This window comes from Perca flavescens, chromosome 2, assembly GCF_004354835.1.
Source record: "Perca flavescens isolate YP-PL-M2 chromosome 2, PFLA_1.0, whole genome shotgun sequence".
In the NCBI taxonomy this organism is placed as follows: domain Eukaryota; kingdom Metazoa; phylum Chordata; class Actinopteri; order Perciformes; family Percidae; genus Perca; species Perca flavescens.
Window position 1 is genome coordinate 17,655,064 of NC_041332.1, and position 22,590 is coordinate 17,677,653.

Below are 22,590 nucleotides of genomic sequence, written 5' to 3' on the forward strand. Positions count from 1 at the left end.
AAGATACCACGAGAAAACGAAGACAGATAGAAAGATACGAGCGTTCCAACCAGAAAGGGATTAAAATCTTCGGTGAAAAAAGTGCCTGTGAACTAGGAAAAGAGAAGAGAACCTGTGCTTTCTTTTAATCGTGTTGATATAATCTCTACTAGTAGTGTGAAATTAGTGTGGAATATCTATTCATATCGATTACACCTCAATTAAAAAAAGAAGAGAAATCGATATGATAATGACTACGCTTCAGTCTGTTGTTTCTTTCCCAACCATTTAACAGCTGATGACTGAGGGCAGCGAGGGGAAGTATTCGAAGCATTTTATCACCTTTTTTATAAGTGTTATTTTTCTATGTTTTTCATTAGCCCTGCTGTAGGTGATGCAGTGGAGAGGTCAGTGCAATGTGTCAATGTGTGTGTGTGTGTGTGTGTGTGTGTGTGTGTGTGTGTGTGAAGGTTTCACTTGATGCATGCCACTTGCTGTTCTTGATGTATTCATAAGGTTGCACTGACAAAGCTGTGTGTGGGGTTATAAGTGGCTTCACTTCATGCATGCCATACATTTGTTTTAATGTGGGTTTTTATCCATAAATGATTTGTGTGTGTGCGTGTGTGTGTGTTTGTTTGTGTATTTAATGGGTGGGTTGTACTTCCTGTTTGCTAGGTGTATCCGTACTTTTATGTTGTGTTTTTAACAGCTGGTTTGTATTTGTTTCATTATATGCGTGCTAATTTGTGTGTTTATATATGTTTGCATGTTTATGTTGATTTATTTTGTGTGCATGCATGGTTAAATGTGTGTAATGTTTGTTTTCTATATCCATATATTTATGCTGCTAAGTGGTGATAGTCTTGTTTGTGATGACGCTGATAATGACAAGGGCAATTCAGGCAAAACTGATGCATTGAGTGCTTTTTACTATTTGTTTTATGTAACTCCACAGAAATGACATAGAACTGTGTTAAACCTGATGAAAAATAAAACAGCTCATATTTTTGTAACAACAGTCACTGGAGTGCTTCGTCTTTTTCTTTCCTCACCTTCACCGCAGGTTTCATCGCCTTGCTTATCTGCACTGACCCGTCTATTGACCCAATGTTCTCTCTCCTCCTTCTCCCTGTAACTTTCCATCCCCGCCTAACTCCACACCTCCCTTTATCACTTCTCGGTTTCCTTCAACTAATCCAACTCCTAGTTCACACACTGCTCAAAATGCCTCCTCCCTCTCCTCTCCTTTGATCCCTCAGCATGTAGGACCTGTTTCCTCTACTGCCCATTTTACTTTGCTTTCAACCATTCTTTTGTCCCTTTCTGTCCATCTATCTCATACCTCTGTGTCCAATAATTTTGATTCTCTCTGTGTCTGATTCTGTTTTATGTCTGACACATTTTTCTTCTTTTCTTTTTTTAGGTAATTACTTGGAATTTTACATTGAGAGGAGAAAGGGGAACACTTAGGAAAGAGAGAGAATGAAGACATTTGACAAATTTCCCATGCTGGATTCAAGTCCAGGATTTGGCAATCACATGTCTAGGATCACTTAGCAACCGAGGCACCCCTTAGTCTTACCTTCCATACACTAGTTGGACTCTTTATTGAGCCAGCTATATACAAAACATGGGAAATTAGATTTAAGGTAGTGTCAATACATGGAAACTAAAAGAGTGGAACATATGTAGGGAGGTACTGTACCCTCGGTTTGAGGAAATTCTAACTAAGTCAAACAACCACTTGAGTGAGCTCAAATTCAGCATCATATTGAGAAGACAGTTTACTTAGTGCAATACAATTGAAAAGAATATTAGCCTCAACAGGGACTCTATTAAGGTGCCTATAAATGTTTTAGAGAGGGATAAGCCATTGATGGAGCAGCTGCCAAGCTTGATGCAAGCTGATTAAATGCATGATTGAAAAAGAAAATAAATGCTTAAGAAGATTATCAAGCAACCAGCATGGTCTTACATTTCCTCACATTTAAAAATTCATAATGGCTGGCATGTCATGTGGTGTCATCAGCCTACCCAAACATTGTCTCCCCCAAATGTTCTTCTTCCTTTTAAAGCCAGTCAATAAAAAAACACACAAACCATGCACCTTTTTTTAGTTGTCCTATACTTTGGTTCAATATCTCAAACTTCTCAATTTCTCATCCCATTGTATGCTACTGCTATAGCTGTTTGATTTAATCTATTCTTCTATACGCTAACTCCCATTCCCTTCTCCTGAACTCTTTCCCTCTGTCACCCTCCATCTGCCCTCTGTCTTGTTTTGATTGTCTTCTTCATCACCCCTACCCCAGCCCTGCTTTCACCTCCCTCTATCCAGTCAATGATCTCTTCCTTTCCTTCTCCACTTTTTCCCTTGTATAGAGCATTCCATGCATCTTGGTTTCCACCATCACTTCTTTAACTTCCCTTCTCCGTCACCCTCTCTGTTTGTGTTTTCCTCCCTGGCCAATAGCCACTTCAACTAAATTCTGTCAGACAATGTCCAAAAGAAGCTGAGACATTAGTAATGAAGGAACCTTGAGACAATTAAACACGCTTCAGGAAAGGGTACATGGAGAAGATACATAGCCTACATTTAGCTGATGTGGTCTATCCTGATGCAGTTAGGGTTGAACCAGCAGTCTGAGCTGTTTCTATTGTAAGCAACTTTAGATCAGACTGAGCTGAGCCAGCTAAAAAGGTAATGAACTCTACTAGTAAATAGGAGAAACTGAGCAAACACCATGTACTACATGTGTACAAGTGCATGTATCAGCGGGAGGCTCCACTTGGTAACAGCCAGACCCTTGTACACTGTAGCCCAGAGGACTTTTGTTCCCTCTGTCAGGCCTGTCAGACTGCCAATCACCAGCACACCTCTTTCTGCAGTAAGAGGATTTAAGTCAAGAGCACACTGTACCACAGGACTGCAGCTAGTTAGCTAAGTCAGCAGCTTAAATGTTAACATATTTTTCCCAATTTTTTTATTTGTGGTGATACCATCTCAGTAATTATTCACAAGAACACACACTCCATAAATATTCTACCACAACTAAAATATTAACAAGAGGAACTTATAAAGTGAATCAATGTGCCAGGCACACACACACACACACACACACACACACACACACACACACACACACACACACACACACACACACACACACACAAAATAATTTAGAGTACTTACTTTAGGTCTTGGAAGGGTTCTGCCCTTACATGCGATGTCTCTACAGAATGGCTGAACACCACGCCTTCGTTCCCTGTAGAGAGGGTAAGAGTGGATGAAAGGAAGGAAAATAAAACACACCCATCTTTTGTTTGAAAGTCTGCACACTATTGCATCATACCTCTGTTCTTGGAGCTGAGACAGACACTTCAAATGCATAACAAAGTGCTTTTGTGTGTCATACAAATTATGTTCAAATATGACAGCATTTCCAGTAGCAATATATACAATTACTGGTAACATGTAGCACCAATGTTGTAAGTAGTATGAAGATGGGGATGATGGGGAGCTGGATGGTGTTGGAGATGGAGCTTTATGTCCTGTCTCTAACTAGAAGTCAGTGTTGACTTGATTTAAAAAAATAATCAAACAAAGGCATAATCTTTCCCTAACCTAGGTGGTATTGTATTCCCCCCAAAACACAGTGTACCAATGCAAAGCAGTTACATGCAGTATGAACATAATTGTTTGTAGACAAGGTTGGCGCTGATATAATGCAGTGTTTAACACCCCGTGTGCAGCAAGGACCTCTGCTTTAGCCTGCAGCCCTGAACAGATGCTTGGGGGGAAGTGCTGGACAATGGCTCCTGCTGAGACTGTAAAAAAGCATGTTGGAAACTCAGCACTGCTACAAATGTAATACTTCCCATTGGCAGGCTTACTGATAACAAAAGGCTACTTGAATCATTCTTTGAAACTGAAGCAGTACATTCAAAGTTTGATTCAAGCAGATTCAAGGAGGACCAGTAGGGAGGATGAGGACAACATGTCCATAAAGGTGCAGTTGCACCTCATAAACTTGGAGGGTTGGCTTTTTCAGTTGGAAACATAGTTTTCTAAGGGTTTATTCCAAGGCCCACTGAACACTGCACAAATGTGTATGTCTCTGCAACTGCCAACAGAAGGAAACTGCTTCCAGTTCTCTCAACAATGGTGGAGATGGCAGTTAAAGGTTTGTGTGTTTCTATGTTTGATTGCTACTCTGTACAATGATGTTTCTCACTTTGTCAACCACAGGTCATTTGTTCCAGCTTCTGATTGTGTTACTTTTGGTTTCACTTCATTATTTATAATTGTTTGATATACTCTCCTGAGCATGCTGCTGTGTACATGACATGTTTATGAGCCTTTTGGGTGGCACCTCTCCTGCTACACAACGCCCATGTAGTGTTTTCAAAGCAGAGCCAGTACATTGGAACCAACACAATTCACACTGGGTTTATATTTTCATAAAGGGAAATCAAGCGTAAGCCCACTAGTATCGCACCTCACTAGGTGCCATGGCACTGGCTTGCATTGACTGATTCTCAAACAGCCTTACATGCAAGCTTCCACATTAGATATGCAGTCTTTGCTATACACCTTTCGCCACTGCAGAGGGCAGCAATGTGTGGAAACATTGTTCATGTGAAATTGAAAAAAGTACCAATCTATATATCTTAATAATACATATTGTAAATCAACAGGGGCATAGCATGGCACCACTGGACTGGAGTGCATGAGCTGAATGGATATGTTCATATTTGCCTTCTTTTCACTGTTTAGTTTCTTATCTCTGACCTCCATCAATCAGTAAATGATGGCAACATTCTTTGTGCCTCTAATGGACCCATCTACTCAATTACCCAGGCCTGTGTTTATGTATTTTGTATTTGTGTAGTTCACCTTGAAAGTTGAATTTGTGTGTTTGTCTAAATGTATATTTTGTGTGTTCCTGGAATATAAAATAACAGAATTACTGACATTTCTAACATGCAAACAGATAGAGATGTGCATACACACATACACACACTTCCACTTGATTTTCTCACTCACATTAAATCAGAGAGAATAAGTAAATGACAGAAAAACTGAAATTGTAGTGCGCCAAAGGGCAATTATCCTCTCTCACTTCTTCATTTTTCTTTTCATTTTACTGAAATTGCTTTGTCTTTTTTCATCTGCAATTAAACTCACCTGGCTTTGCTTAGACTGCACCATCTGTCTCTTTTTCGCTTCCTTTCTGTCTCTCTCTCTCTCTTTCTGTTCCTACTGTATCTCTCTCTTGTTCTAACCTTTGTTTTTGATTCAGCAAAATGACTCTGCTTGCTGACCCAAGTCTTGTTTGGCTGCAGTCATCAAGAGCACTCTACTTAACAGCTTACAGCATGCGTATGTACTGTAAGCTGTGTGCATCCTCAAGGAACCTTGTTACACAAATTAGTCCAAGCCCACTGTTGGTCCATCACTGTCTGTATCTATCCCTTCATGAATCATGAAAATAATTCCTTCAGTTCCTCATGAACACGGAAAAAGAGTGTGGGAGCTTGTCAAAACGCTGACCTCTACAATGATCTATACATCTTTGTGGAATCATTTATATTCATTTATAGCTTTACCATGATGCACTGTTTTACGCTGATATGATTGATACTGCCATTTAATTACAATTCAGACAGCAACAATGATGATGTAGTTATTATAAATATATGTCAGATATCTGGATGCAAAATTAATTTCCATTTCGTAGAGCATTCTGGGTGTCAGACAATTAACCTATCTCACTCTGCCTTACGGAACTCCTAACCAATTAATCTAACATTGTGGGAACATGGAAATTGCCTAGATAAAACATACCTAATATTAAAGATGCCCTGTTAAGTTTTCTTGTAAACAAATACAAGTCATGTTTAGATTCAGCTTTGCTCAACAAAACGCTTTCAGTGTATCCTTAAGCTTTAACCAATGTGTTGAATGCATTTCCCTCCTTATAAAACATTTATTTTTTATAAATTGATTTATTTAACACATTCCTCATGGGGTCGGCAGAAGCTACGCACTATGGCTTTAAGTATATTAAATCCAGAATTGTTAAAATGCATGTTTAATTTCACCTTCTTCTTCCCTGCCTGTGCTGGCACAATGCTGCACATCTTGGCGTGTTACCACCACCTGTGGATCAGTGGAATAGTGTGAAACCACTGGCATGACTGTGTATTGCGTCGCTGACGTGCACCCGCACAAGCATGTGCGTCCTTGTGCGTGTGCATGTGATTAACAAAAGGGGGGCCAGATAAAAACACTTTACAGCGTTACTGGTGGTCACCTTTTAAGACTAATAACTGTACTTAAAACTTAATGTTGGTCATTTTGTGTATATATAGTACAGTATCTGTTGTCGTTTTTTTGTGTACCACCTACCTGTGACTCTAAGTTTCTCGGTGCCGATGCTGATCTCCTCTTCATCTGCGGAGAACAGAACTCTCTCTCCATCTGCACTCCTCACCTCAAACCTCTGACACTGAGCCTCTACCATTTCTGAACCTGAGAAAGTGGGAGAAAGCGAGAGGGGCACCGGGTTAAGATTTATAGCAAAGAAACATTCAAGGCACAAAAAAACGCCTGGTAGATGTTTTTTATCCAAAGCTCCTTACAGAACCATCAGTGTATGGAAGGTTAGTCTTGAACGACCACAGTGGGATTTGAACTCTGAACCTCAGCATCTCTAAGTGTTGTCTTTTGCACACCACTGCAATAACTGTGGAGATATTGGGACTACTTAAATGATCCACGCTGTTGGGATATGTTATCAGTAGGGAAATATATTAATATTTATAATAATAATAATAATAATAATAATAATAACAACAATAGAATAATGTCCCACTTTGTCTGGATAATCCACAGAACATGCTGAGTTGGAACTACTTTCTACTGTATTAAAACTGTTGACAGTGTGCTCAGTTGATAATTTTTAATTATGTAAAGGGGATTTGCGCATTTGCGCAGGCATTTTTCAACGCTTTAAGCATCATGCACTGCATTCTAGTCACAGTAAAGATGAATCGTAAACTGGGACCTCGGAGGTGAAATTTTGCATACAAAAGTCAGACAGGACCGCCTTTTGTTTGGAGTTTGTAAAGCCCCTGTAAAACTTGAGAATATAACTTTCACCTTTGAACAATATGAAAAGTGTAGAAGAAGTAAGACATTGAACATGAAATAGACAGAGAGTGAAAAGAGGGAGAGAAATAGTGAGCTTTCAAACATTTATTTGATTCAGTTGAGTCCACAAGGAAAGGTGGTGCTTTGGTAACCTGCAACAAACACTATTAGTGCTTAAAATTAAATTTCAAGTTGTCCTCACTGCAGTTAAGGGCCGTCCACACCAAGAACGATAACTATAACGATTTTTTGGTTCATAAAATGTACCTGAATTCACAAATATGTAGAATATTACTACAGACATTCCTGTAATTGTATATGTAACATCCTGACTGGATGTCCCTAAAGGGACACCGTAGCCCCAGGGCAATATCCCTGTAATATCGCGAGAGTCGGTGCGTGATCCAGGATGGTGGAATAAACAACACGTAGTAATGTCCAGTGTCCGTCCCAGTTTATTAAATATACTAGTTTAGCCAGTGTGCAAACCAGCAAATATTACATGGTGTCAGAGTAGAGGCTCTCATACCCACGTTCCGACAGAAAATGGATAGTTTCGGCGTTCCGGTACCTGAGATGGATTGGGATTCAGCGAACCTACCTGAAGCGCGGCGACGGTTCAAGCAGAGTGTATATTCTACGGGCCCCTACGGGAGAAACGCGAACAGGACAAATGCAGTTACCTTCTCTTGTGGATCGGAGTGAAGGGACGGGACATTTTCAACACATGGACACTAACAGAGGAAGATGCAAAGAAACTGCAGACATACTACGATAAGTACACTGGATATCTCGCACTGAAGTCTAACCCGATATACGCAAGATATCGCTTCCATGAGAAGATGCAAGGGGATGGGGAAACTTTCGAACACTTTGTCACAGAGCTAAAGCTGCTAGTTAAAGACTGTGGATACCCAAATAGCGACGAGATGGTGCGAGACCGCATTGTTTTCGCTACAAACTCACCGCGAGTGCGGGAGAAGTTGCTCAGCCATGGAGCGGAGCTAACGCTGGACCAAGCAATAGACATAGCGCGCTCTCACGAGCTAACGCAAGTCCAGCTCAAAGAGATGGTCGGAGGCAGAGACCCCAACAAAAATGCTTTGCATGCCATAGGTCGAAGACCTGAACAGAGAGGACCACACACAAGTTACGAAGCCAGGCCGAGGGGGTCCGCCACAGCACACAGAGAATGTGACAGATGCGGAGGCCTGCACACCACCAAAGATGGCGCCTGTCCAGCCAAAGGCAAGCAGTGCATGAAATGCAAAAAACTCAACCACTTTGCAAAGGTCTGCAAGTCAAAGCGACACACAAACACACATACAAGAAAAGTGATGCACAATGTGGATGAAGACACTGACGATGAGCAGGCGGAATTCTTTATTGATGGTCTTACAACTCAAAACACAGGAAAATGTAACGAACAAGCTTATGCTGAAATTGAGATCGGAACTCAGAAAGTCAAATTCAAAATTGACACTGGCGCACAGGCCAATGCAATCCCTGTATACATATTTGAAGAACTGTTTAGAGACACTGCCACAAAACCAGCCACCAAAAGGATATATGGCTATGGTGGAGAGTTGCTGAAAGTGAAGGGCACCTGTCATCTAAAGTGTAGGTACAAGAACACCTCCATTGTACTTAAGTTCCACGTAGTAGACACCAAAGCACCCCCTATCCTAGGGATGAGAGCTAGTCTAGACCTTAAGCTAATTAAGCTGATAATGACTGTGGCTGACGAAGCCATGCACAGACACAGACAGCCTTCTTAAGGAATATGCAGACGTCTTCCAGGGCATAGGAGAGCTTCCAGGGGAGTGCAACCTCCATGTCGACCCTCACGTCACACCAGTAGTATACCCTCCCCGAAGAGTACCAATCGCTCAATGAGAGAGACTGAAGCGGGAGCTTGACAAGATGGAAGAGAGCAAAGTGATCTGCAAAGTGACAGAGCCCACAGAATGGGTCAACGCCCTCGTAGTTGTAGAAAAACCTCAGACTGGCAAGCTGAGAATCTGCCTGGACCCCAGAGACCTTAACAAGGCGATACAAAGGCCCCACTATCCCTTACCGACACTAGAGGACGTCACCACAAAACTTGCGGGAGCGAAGTACTTTAGTGTCCTCGACGCCAGATCAGGTTATTGGGCCATAAAGCTGAGCACAAGGTCGTCCCTGCTAACAACATTCAACACCCCTTTCGGCAGTTACAGGTTCCTGAGGCTGCCATTCGGAATCAATTCAGCTCAAGACAAATTCCAAAGGCGTGTCGACGAGACGTATGAAGGTCTCCCAGGTGTAGCCGCCATCGTCGACGACATCCTCGTTTTCGGCAAGACAAAGCTTGAACACGACAACAACCTCAGGGCCATGCTGAGCCGCACAAGAGAAAGAAGGGTAAGGCTAAATCCCGACAAATGCCAGATAGGCGTCTCAGAAGTCAGCTACTTCGGCCATACACTCTCGAGTGAAGGCATCAGATCCGGCAAAAGTAAAGGCAATACGGGAAATGCAGCCACCCACAAGCAGAGGGGAGTTGGAAACCATCCTCAGAATGATTAACTATCTGGCCAGATTTGCACCACGTCTCTCCGAGGTAAATGCACCACTACGCCAACTACTGAAGCAGGACAGCGAGTTCCTATGGGACAAAAACCATGACAAAGCATTCACACAGACGAAAGAATTGATAACACACCACCCTGTGCTTGCGTACTTCGACCCTCAGAAAGAACTGAGACTCCAAGTAGATGCTTCAAAATGTGGCCTCGGCGCTGTCATGCTCCAGGATGAAAAGCCCATTGCCTAGACCGAGGCCTCCTGTTCTGGCCCGGGATGGGCAAACAGATAGAAACAACAGTAGAGCAGTGCAGCATATGTCAGGAAAGACGCGACGCCAACCCCAAAGAACCCCTGCGGTCGCACAACATACCTGAGAGACCATGGCAAGTGGTAGGAACAGACCTCTTCACGTGGAAAACTCAAAACTTCAACGTCATCGTAGATTACTACAGCAGATTCTTTGAAATGCAGCAGCTTACAAGCTGTACCTCACTTGCAGTAATCACCAAACTCAAATCTGCGTTTGCTTGTCATGGCATCGCAGAGACAGTAATCAGCGACAATGGACCATGCTACAGCTCTGACGAGTTCCGCCGCTTTGCAGATGCGTGGGACTTCACCCACACCACCACAAGCCCGCGTTACCCACAGAGCAACGGCCTCGCCAAAAAGACTGTCCAGACAGCAAAGCGCATCCTGGACAAGGCGAAAGCTGGAAAATCAGACCCCTACCTCGCCCTGCTGGAGTACAGGAACACTCCAGTGGACAATCTCGAGTCACCTGCCCAGCTTCTAATGAGCCAACGATTACGCTCCATACTCCCAGTGACCAGTGACATCTTATATTTGTTGCTGGTGCCTTTTCAAGCAAACGCTGACAGTGAGATTTCAGTGGTCTCAATGGCAGTTTTCCTTACGTTCATTTTGTTTATCCATGTTTCCCTTCAATTTGTGATTTGGACTGTGGTGTGCTGCCATGCAAACTCTGCTGAGCCTCTCTCTCTCCCTATCCCCTTTCTTCCTTGTCTGGTCTCCCAGGCTATTACAAGTGTCAATTAGAAACCCAGAGTGCCTTGTCAGTAATAATCAAACTTTATTAACAGCCATCAATCTGTGATTAAGCTCCTTTTCTCATCTCTCTCTCACTGTCTTTATCCTTTCTATCTCTCCCTCCTTAAGCCTCTCACTCCTCCACCGACTGTGTGAAAAAGCATTTCAGATTTGTGTTGTGAAAGGCTCACCCTACAGCAAGGTGTGTGTATGTGTGTTATAAATGTATGCAAAGATTTAGGAGATGGAAGGGGAGGGGGGTTGACAGAGAGATGGGGGAAGTATGGTGAGAGGGAAATGAAAGAAAGAAAAAGAGGGTTTAAGTTTAATAAGGAGAGATAGAGAGAAAGTGAAGCCGGTTTAAATTGGAGCAGTGCTGTGCTAGTTGCCATCTCAGACATCCGGCTAGTTCTCTTTGGCTGCATAGTTCAGCACTCATCCTATAATACAGCTCGTAGAGCAGATTTCCAACATGGGTACAGGTCAGCATATTCCAAAGACTTTTGTATTTGTTTCTTCTCATCTTCTTAGTAAGGATGTATTAAATATTCTGAAACAGCAGGAGATCAGCAGCTTCAATGACAGTGACAACTTCATTCAAGAGAAATGAAGTTTTCGTACATCAGTACACATGGACATCTACTGTAGAAGAAGAGTATGTAGCATCAGACAAAGAGGTGATAGAAGACAATATGTGACTGGTCATAATGTAATGCATGTTTACAGATAGGAGACAACTGCTGATAAAATGATCTGATCTTTAACTACAGTATTGTGACTATATCCTCTATGCACTGAGGCTGTAATGTGTGATTATATGAGAATTGGGCCAATAGCTTTAACGCTAAATTAAAATGAACCTGGGAATACAATTTTCTTTTATGGAATGACCAAAAAGCTATTTGGTGCTCTTTACTGTATGTGTGACAAAGTGGGCTGAAGTTTTAAATTGATCGCTTATGGAAAAGGGCTGACAGAGAGTGGAGCAGTCTGCTGAGCACTTACTTTACTTCATGCAAATGAACAGCGATGCGGCATTGCAATGAAAAACTAAATGGTAGATGCGTTCACTGTGAAAAAACTTCTTTTGAGTTTAGTTCTAGTTGATGTGTCAGTAACCCTCTAAACTGCAAAATGGAACAAAGGCTTATTATAGCTCTAGTCACTTCTGAAATGTGTGTTGAAACGGACAAACAGTGGAAAGAATAAAGCATAAAAAGCATGGAATATTAACGCTCTCTGCAGCACACCAAATGAAATTTAGACACTTTGCAATGACATAACTCTGTTGTGTTTAATGTCTCCTGTCATTGTACATATTTTACACATTCAGTTGTGAAAACATGAGGTAGTTGATCCAATAATACTATATGATCTTTTTGGTTTCATCTTATTAGCGATCTGCAGGTAGCTAATGTTAATTCTGTGTAAATGAAGTGCTTTTGGTAAATTAATTTGCTCTTGCAAATGTCTCTTCCACTGATAAAACCAAAGTAATTCTGCTGTCACCAATAACAACAGGACTTCTCGTTAGGCAGACATGTTAATTGATGCGCTGATTTAAATAATCACTTCCTGACAGGCTCGCCTCTGTTGTCACAAGTGGCTCCCTCAGCAGGATCCTTCAGTAACAATAAAGCTTTATGAATCTCTCACTGATGAAGAGAGGTGCTAGAGAAATAAAAAAGAAGTATTACAGAACTTCTTAACATCTCAAGCATGTGACATGAGCTTCAGTCTGCTGAGCCATTTTAATGTTTTAAGCATGGTGAGAGAACTGTCTTTGGTTTATTACCACTTTAGAACACAAACCCTGCATTACATTTGGGATAATAAATGCTATTCGTACCAGCCTGCTGTCACATGTTAATTTCTGGTTGTAATGGTTCACACAAAACTACAGCTCCATACACATCCCTGCTCAACAATAAAGTTATACCAGAACTTGTAGAAACTAACACATTTATTGAGGTCAATAACAGCAGTATCTGCAATATTTGCAATGATGTATGATGGTGTGTGTGTAATATTACAAGAGGTTAATGCAAGATCTGATATTCTACAATCTGCTTTGATCTGAAATAGGTATAAGAAAAAAGAAGCTCATGTCTTAACACTATCAAACTTTATCACAGTATGAAAACTACTGTCTCCAAATTGCATTCTTATTTGAGCAGTTTTAAAAGAAAGTGAAATATGTATTATGAAAATTTCACTTTGCCAATGAATTTTCATATGATGGTTGTGATCTTTTAAAGGGACAATTCTGGGATTTTCAACCTTATCTCTTATCTATCTGAAAGAGGTATATGGTGTAAAAAGGCCTGCAGTTCTTTCAAATGTTCTCTGTCTTTGGGGGTCAGCCATCCGCAGCTGTAAGATCTGCTCTACATCTGTCCTCCAGTTGTACGACTGGAGGATGAGAGAATGTTATGGATGAGAATTCTTTACAGTGTACTGTACATTTTAAGTATTTTTACTGACTCGGTTCTTCAGTTTTCACTGGATACTGTCACAGATGACTGCTCTCACAGGTCTGTATGTGTGTTTGTGCATGTTTACTTGGACAGAGGTGTGCTGGACACGTTCTTCTGGAACATAAAGATAAACTGAAATAAAAACAAACAAAAAACAACCAAGGACAGCAGTAGGGCGATCTGAAGGAGTGGAAGCCACCAATGAGCCACCGTCCCTGCCCCTGTCTTCAGTGCTCAACGAGCAGCCGGGAAAGCAGAGCGAGACCACGGGGGAAATACAGAGTGTGCAGCCGGCACATCGCACTCATGACAGAATCACAAATGACAGATTGTTGGAACAGTGGAAAGACTTGATGACCTGTTGTTGTGTTTCATGATGATTTTACAGGGTAACATTTACAGGGTAATGTTAATAAATTTGTCTTGGTTCAAACTTGACAAACTTGAATTCAGAAGGTGTACGGTTGTATTTTTCTCTTTAGGTGTAGGAATATTTCCTTTTCTTGACATTTTGTTAGTTTATTTTGTTTACTAAAAAGCTGAGAAAGCTTAGCGAAGTCGCCGCTCACATGCAAGGCATCCTGGTATGTGGGCCATGGCTCTGCAAGCAGGAGAACGATAGTTACGTTATTGTAACTCCAGATTCTATGAGTATAGGCGTAGCCCTCTAAGGCTATGCTATTGGGTTTATCCCTTTGCGCATGCGCAGTCGTGAAGATTTTCGACATGGGCCGCCGCAGCATTTTATGGCAGTTGTCATGGCGACGGCGCTGCTCTGGAGGAACGGGCTTGCAAGAGCCGAGCCTTCGGAGCCGCTCCGCGTCTTCGGCCGCTTGGTGAGAGGGACGTGGCTGTCTGATGACGGGGCCCAAATAGTCCATCGGGAGCTATGGGGCCGTACAGAAGCTCGCGCCTGACGTCAGTGGGTAGCTGCGACATGTGGGGCTAGGTGTTTCGCTGGGCCACAGTCTGCCACGCCATGACTCTGGACAACGCCACCGTGGACGCCATGGTCAGGGTGAGGGTGGCGGTCACCGCTGGAAGTCGTGCGGATCCAGGGTGTTGACGGATTGCCGTCTGTCTGCCCAGCTGCCTTCCCCACTAGCCTGACAAACCAGAAAAGCTTCCGCCCGCCGGTTAAGCTCTTTAGATGGCAGGCGGGCGCAGAACTGGCAGGAGGTGTCGGGGGCGAGAGCCGGGCCCGCGTGAGCGGCACCGAGGCAGGTCTTGCAGCGGGGATGGAGGTCCGGCGGCGGGATGTAGCCGGTCCGGCAGTTGGAGCAGAGGAGAACACCGCTGGAAATCGAGTTTGTCTTCATACTGCTAGCTTGAAGAAAAAGTGAGAGATGAACAACGGGTCCGCTCTGTACATATACAGTATCCCTTTATAGCATATTTTCAGCTCATTGTCAACTAGTTTTGACTCAGTCTCACTACTGTCATTATTAGGGCCCGAGCGCCGACAGCGGCGAAGGCCCTATTGGAACTGAAGGAATTATTTTCCCGGCAAATGAATTGCCTTTTTGAGGGGCTTAACTCACCAAAATTGGCGGTTGCATCAAGTCTGGTGAAAACGTACGTATTTTAAGGGTTTTGGGAATAGGCGCGCAAAAATTGCTCACTAGCGCCCCCTACAAAGTTAATAAAATTGAGCTCCTGCAGTACGTTTAACGTAGGCGTAAACGAAACTTGGTACACAGTAACATGTCAAGATGTACAAAAAACGTAATTGGAGCCATACCCTAAACCCAACAGGAAGTCCGCCATTTTGAATTGAAACTGCGATTTTTGGCCATTTCCACATGTCGTACTTTAACGAACTCCTCCTAGAGGTTTCATCTGATCAACTTCAAATTTGGTCTGTACCATCTTAAGACGTTAAAGATGAAAAGTTGTTAAAAGAAAACTTTCGTCATAGAGCGTGGCCGTGGCGGGGCGGCCATTTTGTGCGTTTTGCCATCAAAACAGGAAGTGGGTGTAACTTGAGTGTACATGGTCCAATTGGTTCGAAACTTTTCAGCGATGAACGAGATAGTGGCTGTAACTACAGTGTACATTGTCTTATCTGCTTGAAATTTCCCACAACAAAAGAGTCCAGGCCTGAGGACATATACAGGCCAATACTGACTTTTGGTCATAATGCTCCCCCACTGGCAACAGGAAATCAGCCTTATATGACAAACATCATCCGATTTTACATGAAACTTATGTGTAGTCTACATGTGATACTGAGCCGCCCCCTATACTTAAACCACACCCATGTATGCAGGCCACGCCCCCTTTCATAACATTTCAACCGTTTAAGGTAGAGTCTTATGTGAGGTATCATTGAACTCAGCAGGGAGTTCCCTTTTCATTGGTGACGATTTGTCACCAATGAAAAGGGTCGCAAGGAGCGGCGTCCGCCAGTAACCCCGACGCGCGCAGAGGCGCGAGGGCCCGTCCAACGGTGCTTGCAGCTTTAATTAGCTTGGTTTCCAGAAAAAGGTAGCTGTTTTTAGTGAACAAAGCTCTATAATCCCACTGTATGCTACCTTCCCAGCACCGACCGGCAGGCAGATGAGTGATCATCTAGCTGTTGAACATAATGGAGCATTTAGCAGCTAAAATGCCAGACAGTTCCCTCAAATGTTTTGCGGAAACCAAAACCAAGCTTACATGAGAGTGAGTATTGGATTTTCATTCATCCGGTGGCCAGAAACATGGCTTTAAAGACATGTTAATGTTGTTTTGTGATGTCTACACAGACGCACAGCTAGGAATTGGCTATTACAGCCTTGTGCTGTCGAGCCTGTGAAAGCTCCACTAAAACAACAGGTTTCTATTACATGATCAAGGGTACATCGACATCAGTTTGAATGCCAAGGCTGGGGAAAGTGCTTCTTATTCACATCTCCAACTCAGTGTTATCCACCAGAAGCATGACTCCCTAAACTAGCCTGCCCCTGATGGTCACTTATGCATCATTTATAAGTTTCTTTAATCACCATTTTCAATTTACTCTGCCTCTGTTACATACAGTATATCCTTCTCTTGTTCTTGCAACTCAAGTTCTGAATAGTTTGAAACAAAAGAAAAATTGTTAAACTTTTCCCATACTTGAATGGGACTCTGAGTTCTCCAATTTGTATTCTGTAATTAATGAAAAGAGCACATTAAAATGGTGCCTGTGTAACTTTTTTACTACTGCACATTAAAGCATTGAGGCTATAATAAAGTTATATGGGTTTGCTATGCTGGATTTTTAATTCAAGGCTTTAAATTAGGGCTTCTAGCAACGATGGGATATGACACAAGAAGACACTGTGAAAAAAAAGGTTTGGGGGGATATGTAGAAAGAAGAGTGTGGCTAAGCCAAGTAAACACTGCATGCATGGTTGATTTTTCTAAACAGGTCAAGAAGAATTTGAATTACAATCAGCTTCAATGCGCTTTGTGATTATGCCTCCCCACCACTCACACCTTTCTTTCCCTCAGCATCCTTCTCTCACACCCCTGGAGATGAGAGATCACACGTGTGGGTGGAACAAGTTTGTGACATTTGTGTACATTTTTGTTCTTAAAATGTGTGTCTGGGCTCGGATATTTTTTGCGTACATCCCTGGCCATGCGTATTTGCATATGTGAATGTTAACATATTTTCCAGCCAGGAAACACTTCTAAAATTAGGCCGTTTTTGTCCTTTGGCTATTTAGAGAAAATTGACCATGTCTCATTTAAATCACTCTACAGTTTTCCTTAGGTCAAAATGCTGGCAATATGCTAAAAGTAGCATTAAGGCTTTTAAGTTAAATATGAGGTTATATAACTCAAACTTTAGTGTCCTTGCACTGTTAGATGTGAATTTTATGACTGTTTTTTAAGATTTCTCTGGCTACTTTTAATGCTTGGCTGGGTCTGGCCATTGGCTAAATCACTTTCACCTTTTATGAATTGGAGTACAGCCTGGGATCTCCAGGCAAGGCCCATTCAACAGCTACATAGTCTAGACAAAAAGGTTAGGGGGACTTTGAGCCTTTTCAGCAAGAGCATCAGCAAAATCGACTTTCTAAAACTGTAGCCATACTAGCTGGCCTGGAAGGATTTGTCCAATAATAGAAGGTGCAAGGACATCTTTATAACTTTACCTCCCCAAGGAAATGTGTGCCTGTGACATACTCTGTCCTTTACTGCGTGATTAAAGATATATTACATTGTAGTGACTAAATTGGGCATTGCTATACGTAGTGGGGTATTCATAACAACAGCTGCGGTGAGTTGCTCAAACTTTCTTTTTAGTAAAATCTATGTACACAAAGAATGTTGTCAATGCTTGCGTTAAGGTGTAGAGCTCCTGGTGATACTTGTAGCAAAGTTTCATGTTGTGTCTAGCCTTTTTAGTATTTCGAAAATAGCTATTTTGAGACTAGCATGAGAGTGCCTCTAGCTCTCCCATTCAAAAGGCCATTTGACCCAAAAACGAGAATACAGTGAATCTTAAAAGTGGCAATTCAGTCCTAATTATGCTTTTAAACTAAAGTTTGACTCACATAAATTCACAAAAATACCCTAGGATGCATTTTGGCGAGAGTTACGCTTTAACAACAACTACTTTTGTCTAGAAAAACTTTGTTTGCCAATATTTGCTTGAATGTTGGGCGACTCAATGCGAAAATGAATGGAAACACCTTAAAATGTCTCAAATCAATTTGATATACCAATTTAATCGCAAAACAGCATGTGACATCATTATGCACAGGTTTTTATTCACTTTAAAGCTGTTGGATGGAAACACACTTTCACCAACTTTATTCACATGAGTTTTTTTTACCGAACTTCAGATAATTAGATTGACAAGTGGATGGAAAATTAGCTTATGTCTGAAGAACGGCTGCAAGAATTTAACGAAAAACAAGACATCATATTTAGTGCGTCAGCAGTGCACACTAAGCAGCAAATAAAACCAATGCATGGAAGGCAGTTACTTATCAAGTGAACGCTGTATCTGGAGAAGGGCGCAGAACCGATGAAGTCGAAAATAAATGGTTTCATCTGAAATCTGAGGCAATAAGAATTATTTCAAAACACAGAAGATACTTTTGGCGTATAAATAGCTTGATCAATTACTTATTATTGGATGGCAGGGTTCCCCATTAATATAACTGATATGAATTGAAGGCAAAGCAAGGCAAGTTTATTTAAATAGGCCTAGCACAATTCATACCCAAAGGCAATTCAAAGTGCTTTACAAATTAGCAGTAGCGTGTATTTATTAAAATAGACAAACGTATAATTTTGTATAAAATAATGAAAATAATTAGTTAAAAAATGGAGAGAAATGTTAAATTTTAAATTAGAACGGATGAAAACAGTATAGCTACTTGTTTTGAGCAAACATGTCAGCTCTAAATTGTTCGTAAGAGTGCTCTTGAGTGTGTGTAGATTCTGTTACCTAAGAACAAATCCCAAATAACACAACATTGGTGAATGCCAGAATCTTCGTGAAAACTGCGTAAGTGGGGTTTAAGAACAAATGTGTTCTTAAACCCCACTTACGTTTAGTGAATGAGGCCCATTGTGCTTTCTTGTGAGAAATTAGCATTGTCATACAGACTGATATTGGTCCAAATTTATACATTTATGTAACTTATGAACAGTTAAGGGATGAATTAATCATCGGCCAGTTTAACAGACACAGGGGTGCAAGTGCATGGTATTTGGGTCCACACATTCACACAGCTAGAGATATATAAGCTGATATTCTATTTTAGTCCATTAGTAACTTCTTTCTCTCAGACATGCACACTTGTGCACAAACCAAACCATTTCCTGACACCAAAATCCACCAAATCAGACCTTCAAAGACTTCAGGCAGGCACAGATCTGTGTTTGCTTCCTTGAAAAAACAGTTTGCTAGCAGTGCTTTAGATATATCTGTCAACTTTACACAAACAGCAAATTCTCCCTTTTATATTTATATTATATATTCTACCTAGATTGTATTGGCACATAAAGGTCCAATATGTAATATTTGTACTGTAATAAATCCAAAAATGACACCAATGCCTCATCACATATTAAGGAAACATGTTAAACTGAAATACTATCTTTTCTGACAACAATGCTAATGTCAGTATTTTTTCTTTTTGAAATTTACATTCAGTGACTGAATTTATGTTTATGTTTTGATCTGTGTGTTGTTATCAACGGCCCAGTTTGACAGCCAGGCCGGGTTGCCAGGTATACCTGTAAAAACGTAAACCCAGCGCGCTACAGCTGTAATGGTAGTACAGCCATGAAAGCAGCAAACAAACGAACAGGATCAACGGAGATAGATTATACATGACATAAAAAAAGAAAACAGCATGTTTCTAACAGTTGCGTGACCAGAGACGTAACAACCCCTTGGTAAATATTGGAGATGTATTTGAAAGATGGAGAGAGCTTAGATCCCAAAAGGACGCAGAGTTGGCTTATTTCCTCCTGAACGGGTAAACATTAGCTTCACGCTAATTTATCACAGCTACTAGGGACGGGCATTTTTTGTCATTTCAACATTTGTGTACTCACATTGAATTATATAGCTAGAGTACCTGAGTTGGTTGCTCGCAAAAACAATTGAGACATAGCCAGTAAAGTCCCGGCTGGTCCTGGCTAACGCCGCCATGCTAACGTTACCGGGAGGACCAGGCATGCAGCCCATGGCTGTTTACAGCGTGTAGTTCAGTGGCTGGAGCCGACAACGGTGAGTTATTTTAAACCACGAGAGGGGGGCTGTAAATCGGAAAGAGAGGACTGTGAGTTTGCAGTGTGTTTAGCGATTGTTGCCATAATTTTAATCCAATGAAGTGTGTTCCGTCGGCAAGTTAGTGGTATTTTTAGCGGTTCGTATTGTAATTCTAAGCCGAGGAAGTGTGCCTAACTGGCGTGTGGAGAGGACGGTGAGGTTGTTGTGTTTTTAGCAGTTCATACTGTAATTTTAAGCCAAAAAGGTGTGTCTGTCAGTTGTTTACAAAGCTCCGCGTAAGCACGGGCTTTTATGACTGTCAATATAGCCAGCATCTACCGTTAGCTACTCCGCTGTGCTGTGGAGTAATGTCTGGCTGTGTGAGAAAAGCGTCTAGCAACATTGTTGTGAATGCTGCGGTCTCAGCCTGGCAACCCCCGTGAACTTTGAGTCTGGGCAGGAGGGGGCGGGGGAGACGACTCTCCAGTATTTTGAATTGGTAGTGCAATAACTATTTTAACCGCTAGCTGCCAGTATTACATACAATATTACATATTGCACCTTTAAGCGTCTCCTTGGCTATGCTCCAATGATCATCAACCTGTGCATGAACATACTGTACAAACACACTTTTCAAATTGATAATCCTTAATGATGTGACCACAAGGATGGGTTCTTTTTCATGTATGCAAACTATCAAATGCTAACGTGCATATCTGCGTATGCGCATATCTGTGTTTATTAATTAACATGTAGACAAGGCAATGAACTGGAGCAAGCAGAAACACTACTCTAGCTAGGGATGGACAGAAAACAAGAGATGCTGTGTCCTTCTTTAAATTTTTTTACAGAGTAGTAAATGTAAATAGTGAGTAACAACATGGATAGTTTGAATAGTGGAGAAAACACTTTTCTTCTTTTCTCTTACATCTACAGTTTAACCGTACAAAACCCTGCAAAACAACTTTCTATGTCAGGAGAATCATTTTGGCTTTGACTGGATTTCACTCGCTCACTAAACTTCTTGATTAGTTATTCAAACATGACAAGGCTTATCAGTGGATTAAGATGAGCATTCTGTTGAGTGAGTCAAGCTGATATGCTTGTCAGTTCCCCTCCTGTCTAGAATGTCAAATGTAATGAATATTCAGAAGCCCGGTAGGCTCTTTTGTGTGTTCTGCAAGGGAAAGTGTTCCCAAGGAGAATTTGTGCAAACCTTATTACGCAATGCATAGCACGTGTACTGTAGAAATATTTAATTAAATGTTGAGTCAAATGTTTCTATGTCCTCTTTTCAGAAATAGTAACGCTTCATTCAAACTGGGTAAATTGTTAGATGCATTTAGTTCCACATTAGCATGTGAGCCCTTGGGGCTCTGAGCAAGGAAACAAGGGATCAACTGAAGTTGGAATTGAACGGCAATCACAACCAATTAACAAAGTGTCGCTTTTAACAAAAAATGAAGGACAATGTCTAGAAGCAAGCATTTAATGTGGAATTTACTGTACAAAATGTAAGATTATTAACATTATGTTCACTCTTATGAAACCTATTCCTTTTGCTAGATGCATATATTAACCTTTATGTTTTATTGTATTGGTGTTTCACTTGTTATGGGCCCCTAAAAGTAAATAAATCTTAATAGGGATGTATATTATAATCTCTTCAGACAGTAACCTTCAGCAGCTTTCATGTACTACACATAGGCCATGTTTAGTACCAGAGATTGGATTTTGCTCAAAAAATACTTTTATCATCAACTGGTTAACTACCATAGGCTTCTACACCTAAAGGTATAATATGTAACTTTTCCACATTAAAATGTCGAAAAACGACCAGACCTATGTTATACATTTTGTTTAGTTGTGTACATACATTATTAAGTTGTTTACAAAAAATAACAGTCCATTACATTTTTCCCCTTTCAATGGCATATACCCTTTGTGTCAGTGTTGTGGTTGTCTGCCAGAAGATGTCATAAATTGACAGTTTTTAATTTTTGGTCGTTTTTAAGTATGTATGTTAACCCAATGAAGGATTTTAGTCATCAGACATCTGGATCTTAAGTTATCAGAGAAACAAGCTAAACTAGGGTTAGTGGCAGCTTGACATGCAGTGCTTCCGGGACGTCCTGTGTCTGACAAACAACGTTGGAGAAAAAATATTTTTATTGTTTTTTATTTTTAATTCAGGGATTTAACCAGTTTTATTCACCTGGTCCGTTTGTTTTGCCTCCTGAACGATGAACACTGAAGGAACTGGGACAATCAGGCTGCATTAACAGCCATAGTGGTGAAGACAACAACAATACAATCCCCCGGACCCTCAAGTGTCCAATCCCGCCATAGTTCAACATCACGTCTCCTTAAGTCTCTGATATTTCCTCATTTATGGCATCAACACATCCATGATTCATGGAAATGTTGTGTAAAACACAACAAGCCACAAAGTATGCTGCGACTTTTTGAGGACTGAACTGTAAAGTGCCTCCTGACTGATCCAAACACCTGAAGCGCATTTTCAGTAATATTTTTCCTTGTATTTATGTATGGAATGCAAAAAACTGCTGCGTCCGTTTAGATGAGAGAAGCAAAGCGTCTGTGCGTTGTGCACACACTACATTACGGCAAAGCATGCGCCCCTAACATAG

The 22,590-nt window shown here is 41.4% G+C and overlaps 1 protein-coding gene across 1 annotated transcript in view; it reads right to left on the reverse strand.

The window, feature by feature from the left end:
* The window catches only part of LOC114548934 (zeta-sarcoglycan), a 175,942-nt gene that overhangs the window by 45,351 nt on the left and 108,001 nt on the right, over positions 1-22,590 (reverse strand). The window contains exons 4-5 of the mRNA XM_028568961.1: positions 6,395-6,517; positions 3,176-3,248 (exon numbers count right to left, since the gene is read on the reverse strand). Coding sequence (XP_028424762.1) covers positions 3,176-3,248; positions 6,395-6,517 — 196 coding nt within the window. The remainder of the gene's footprint in view (positions 1-3,175; positions 3,249-6,394; positions 6,518-22,590) is intronic.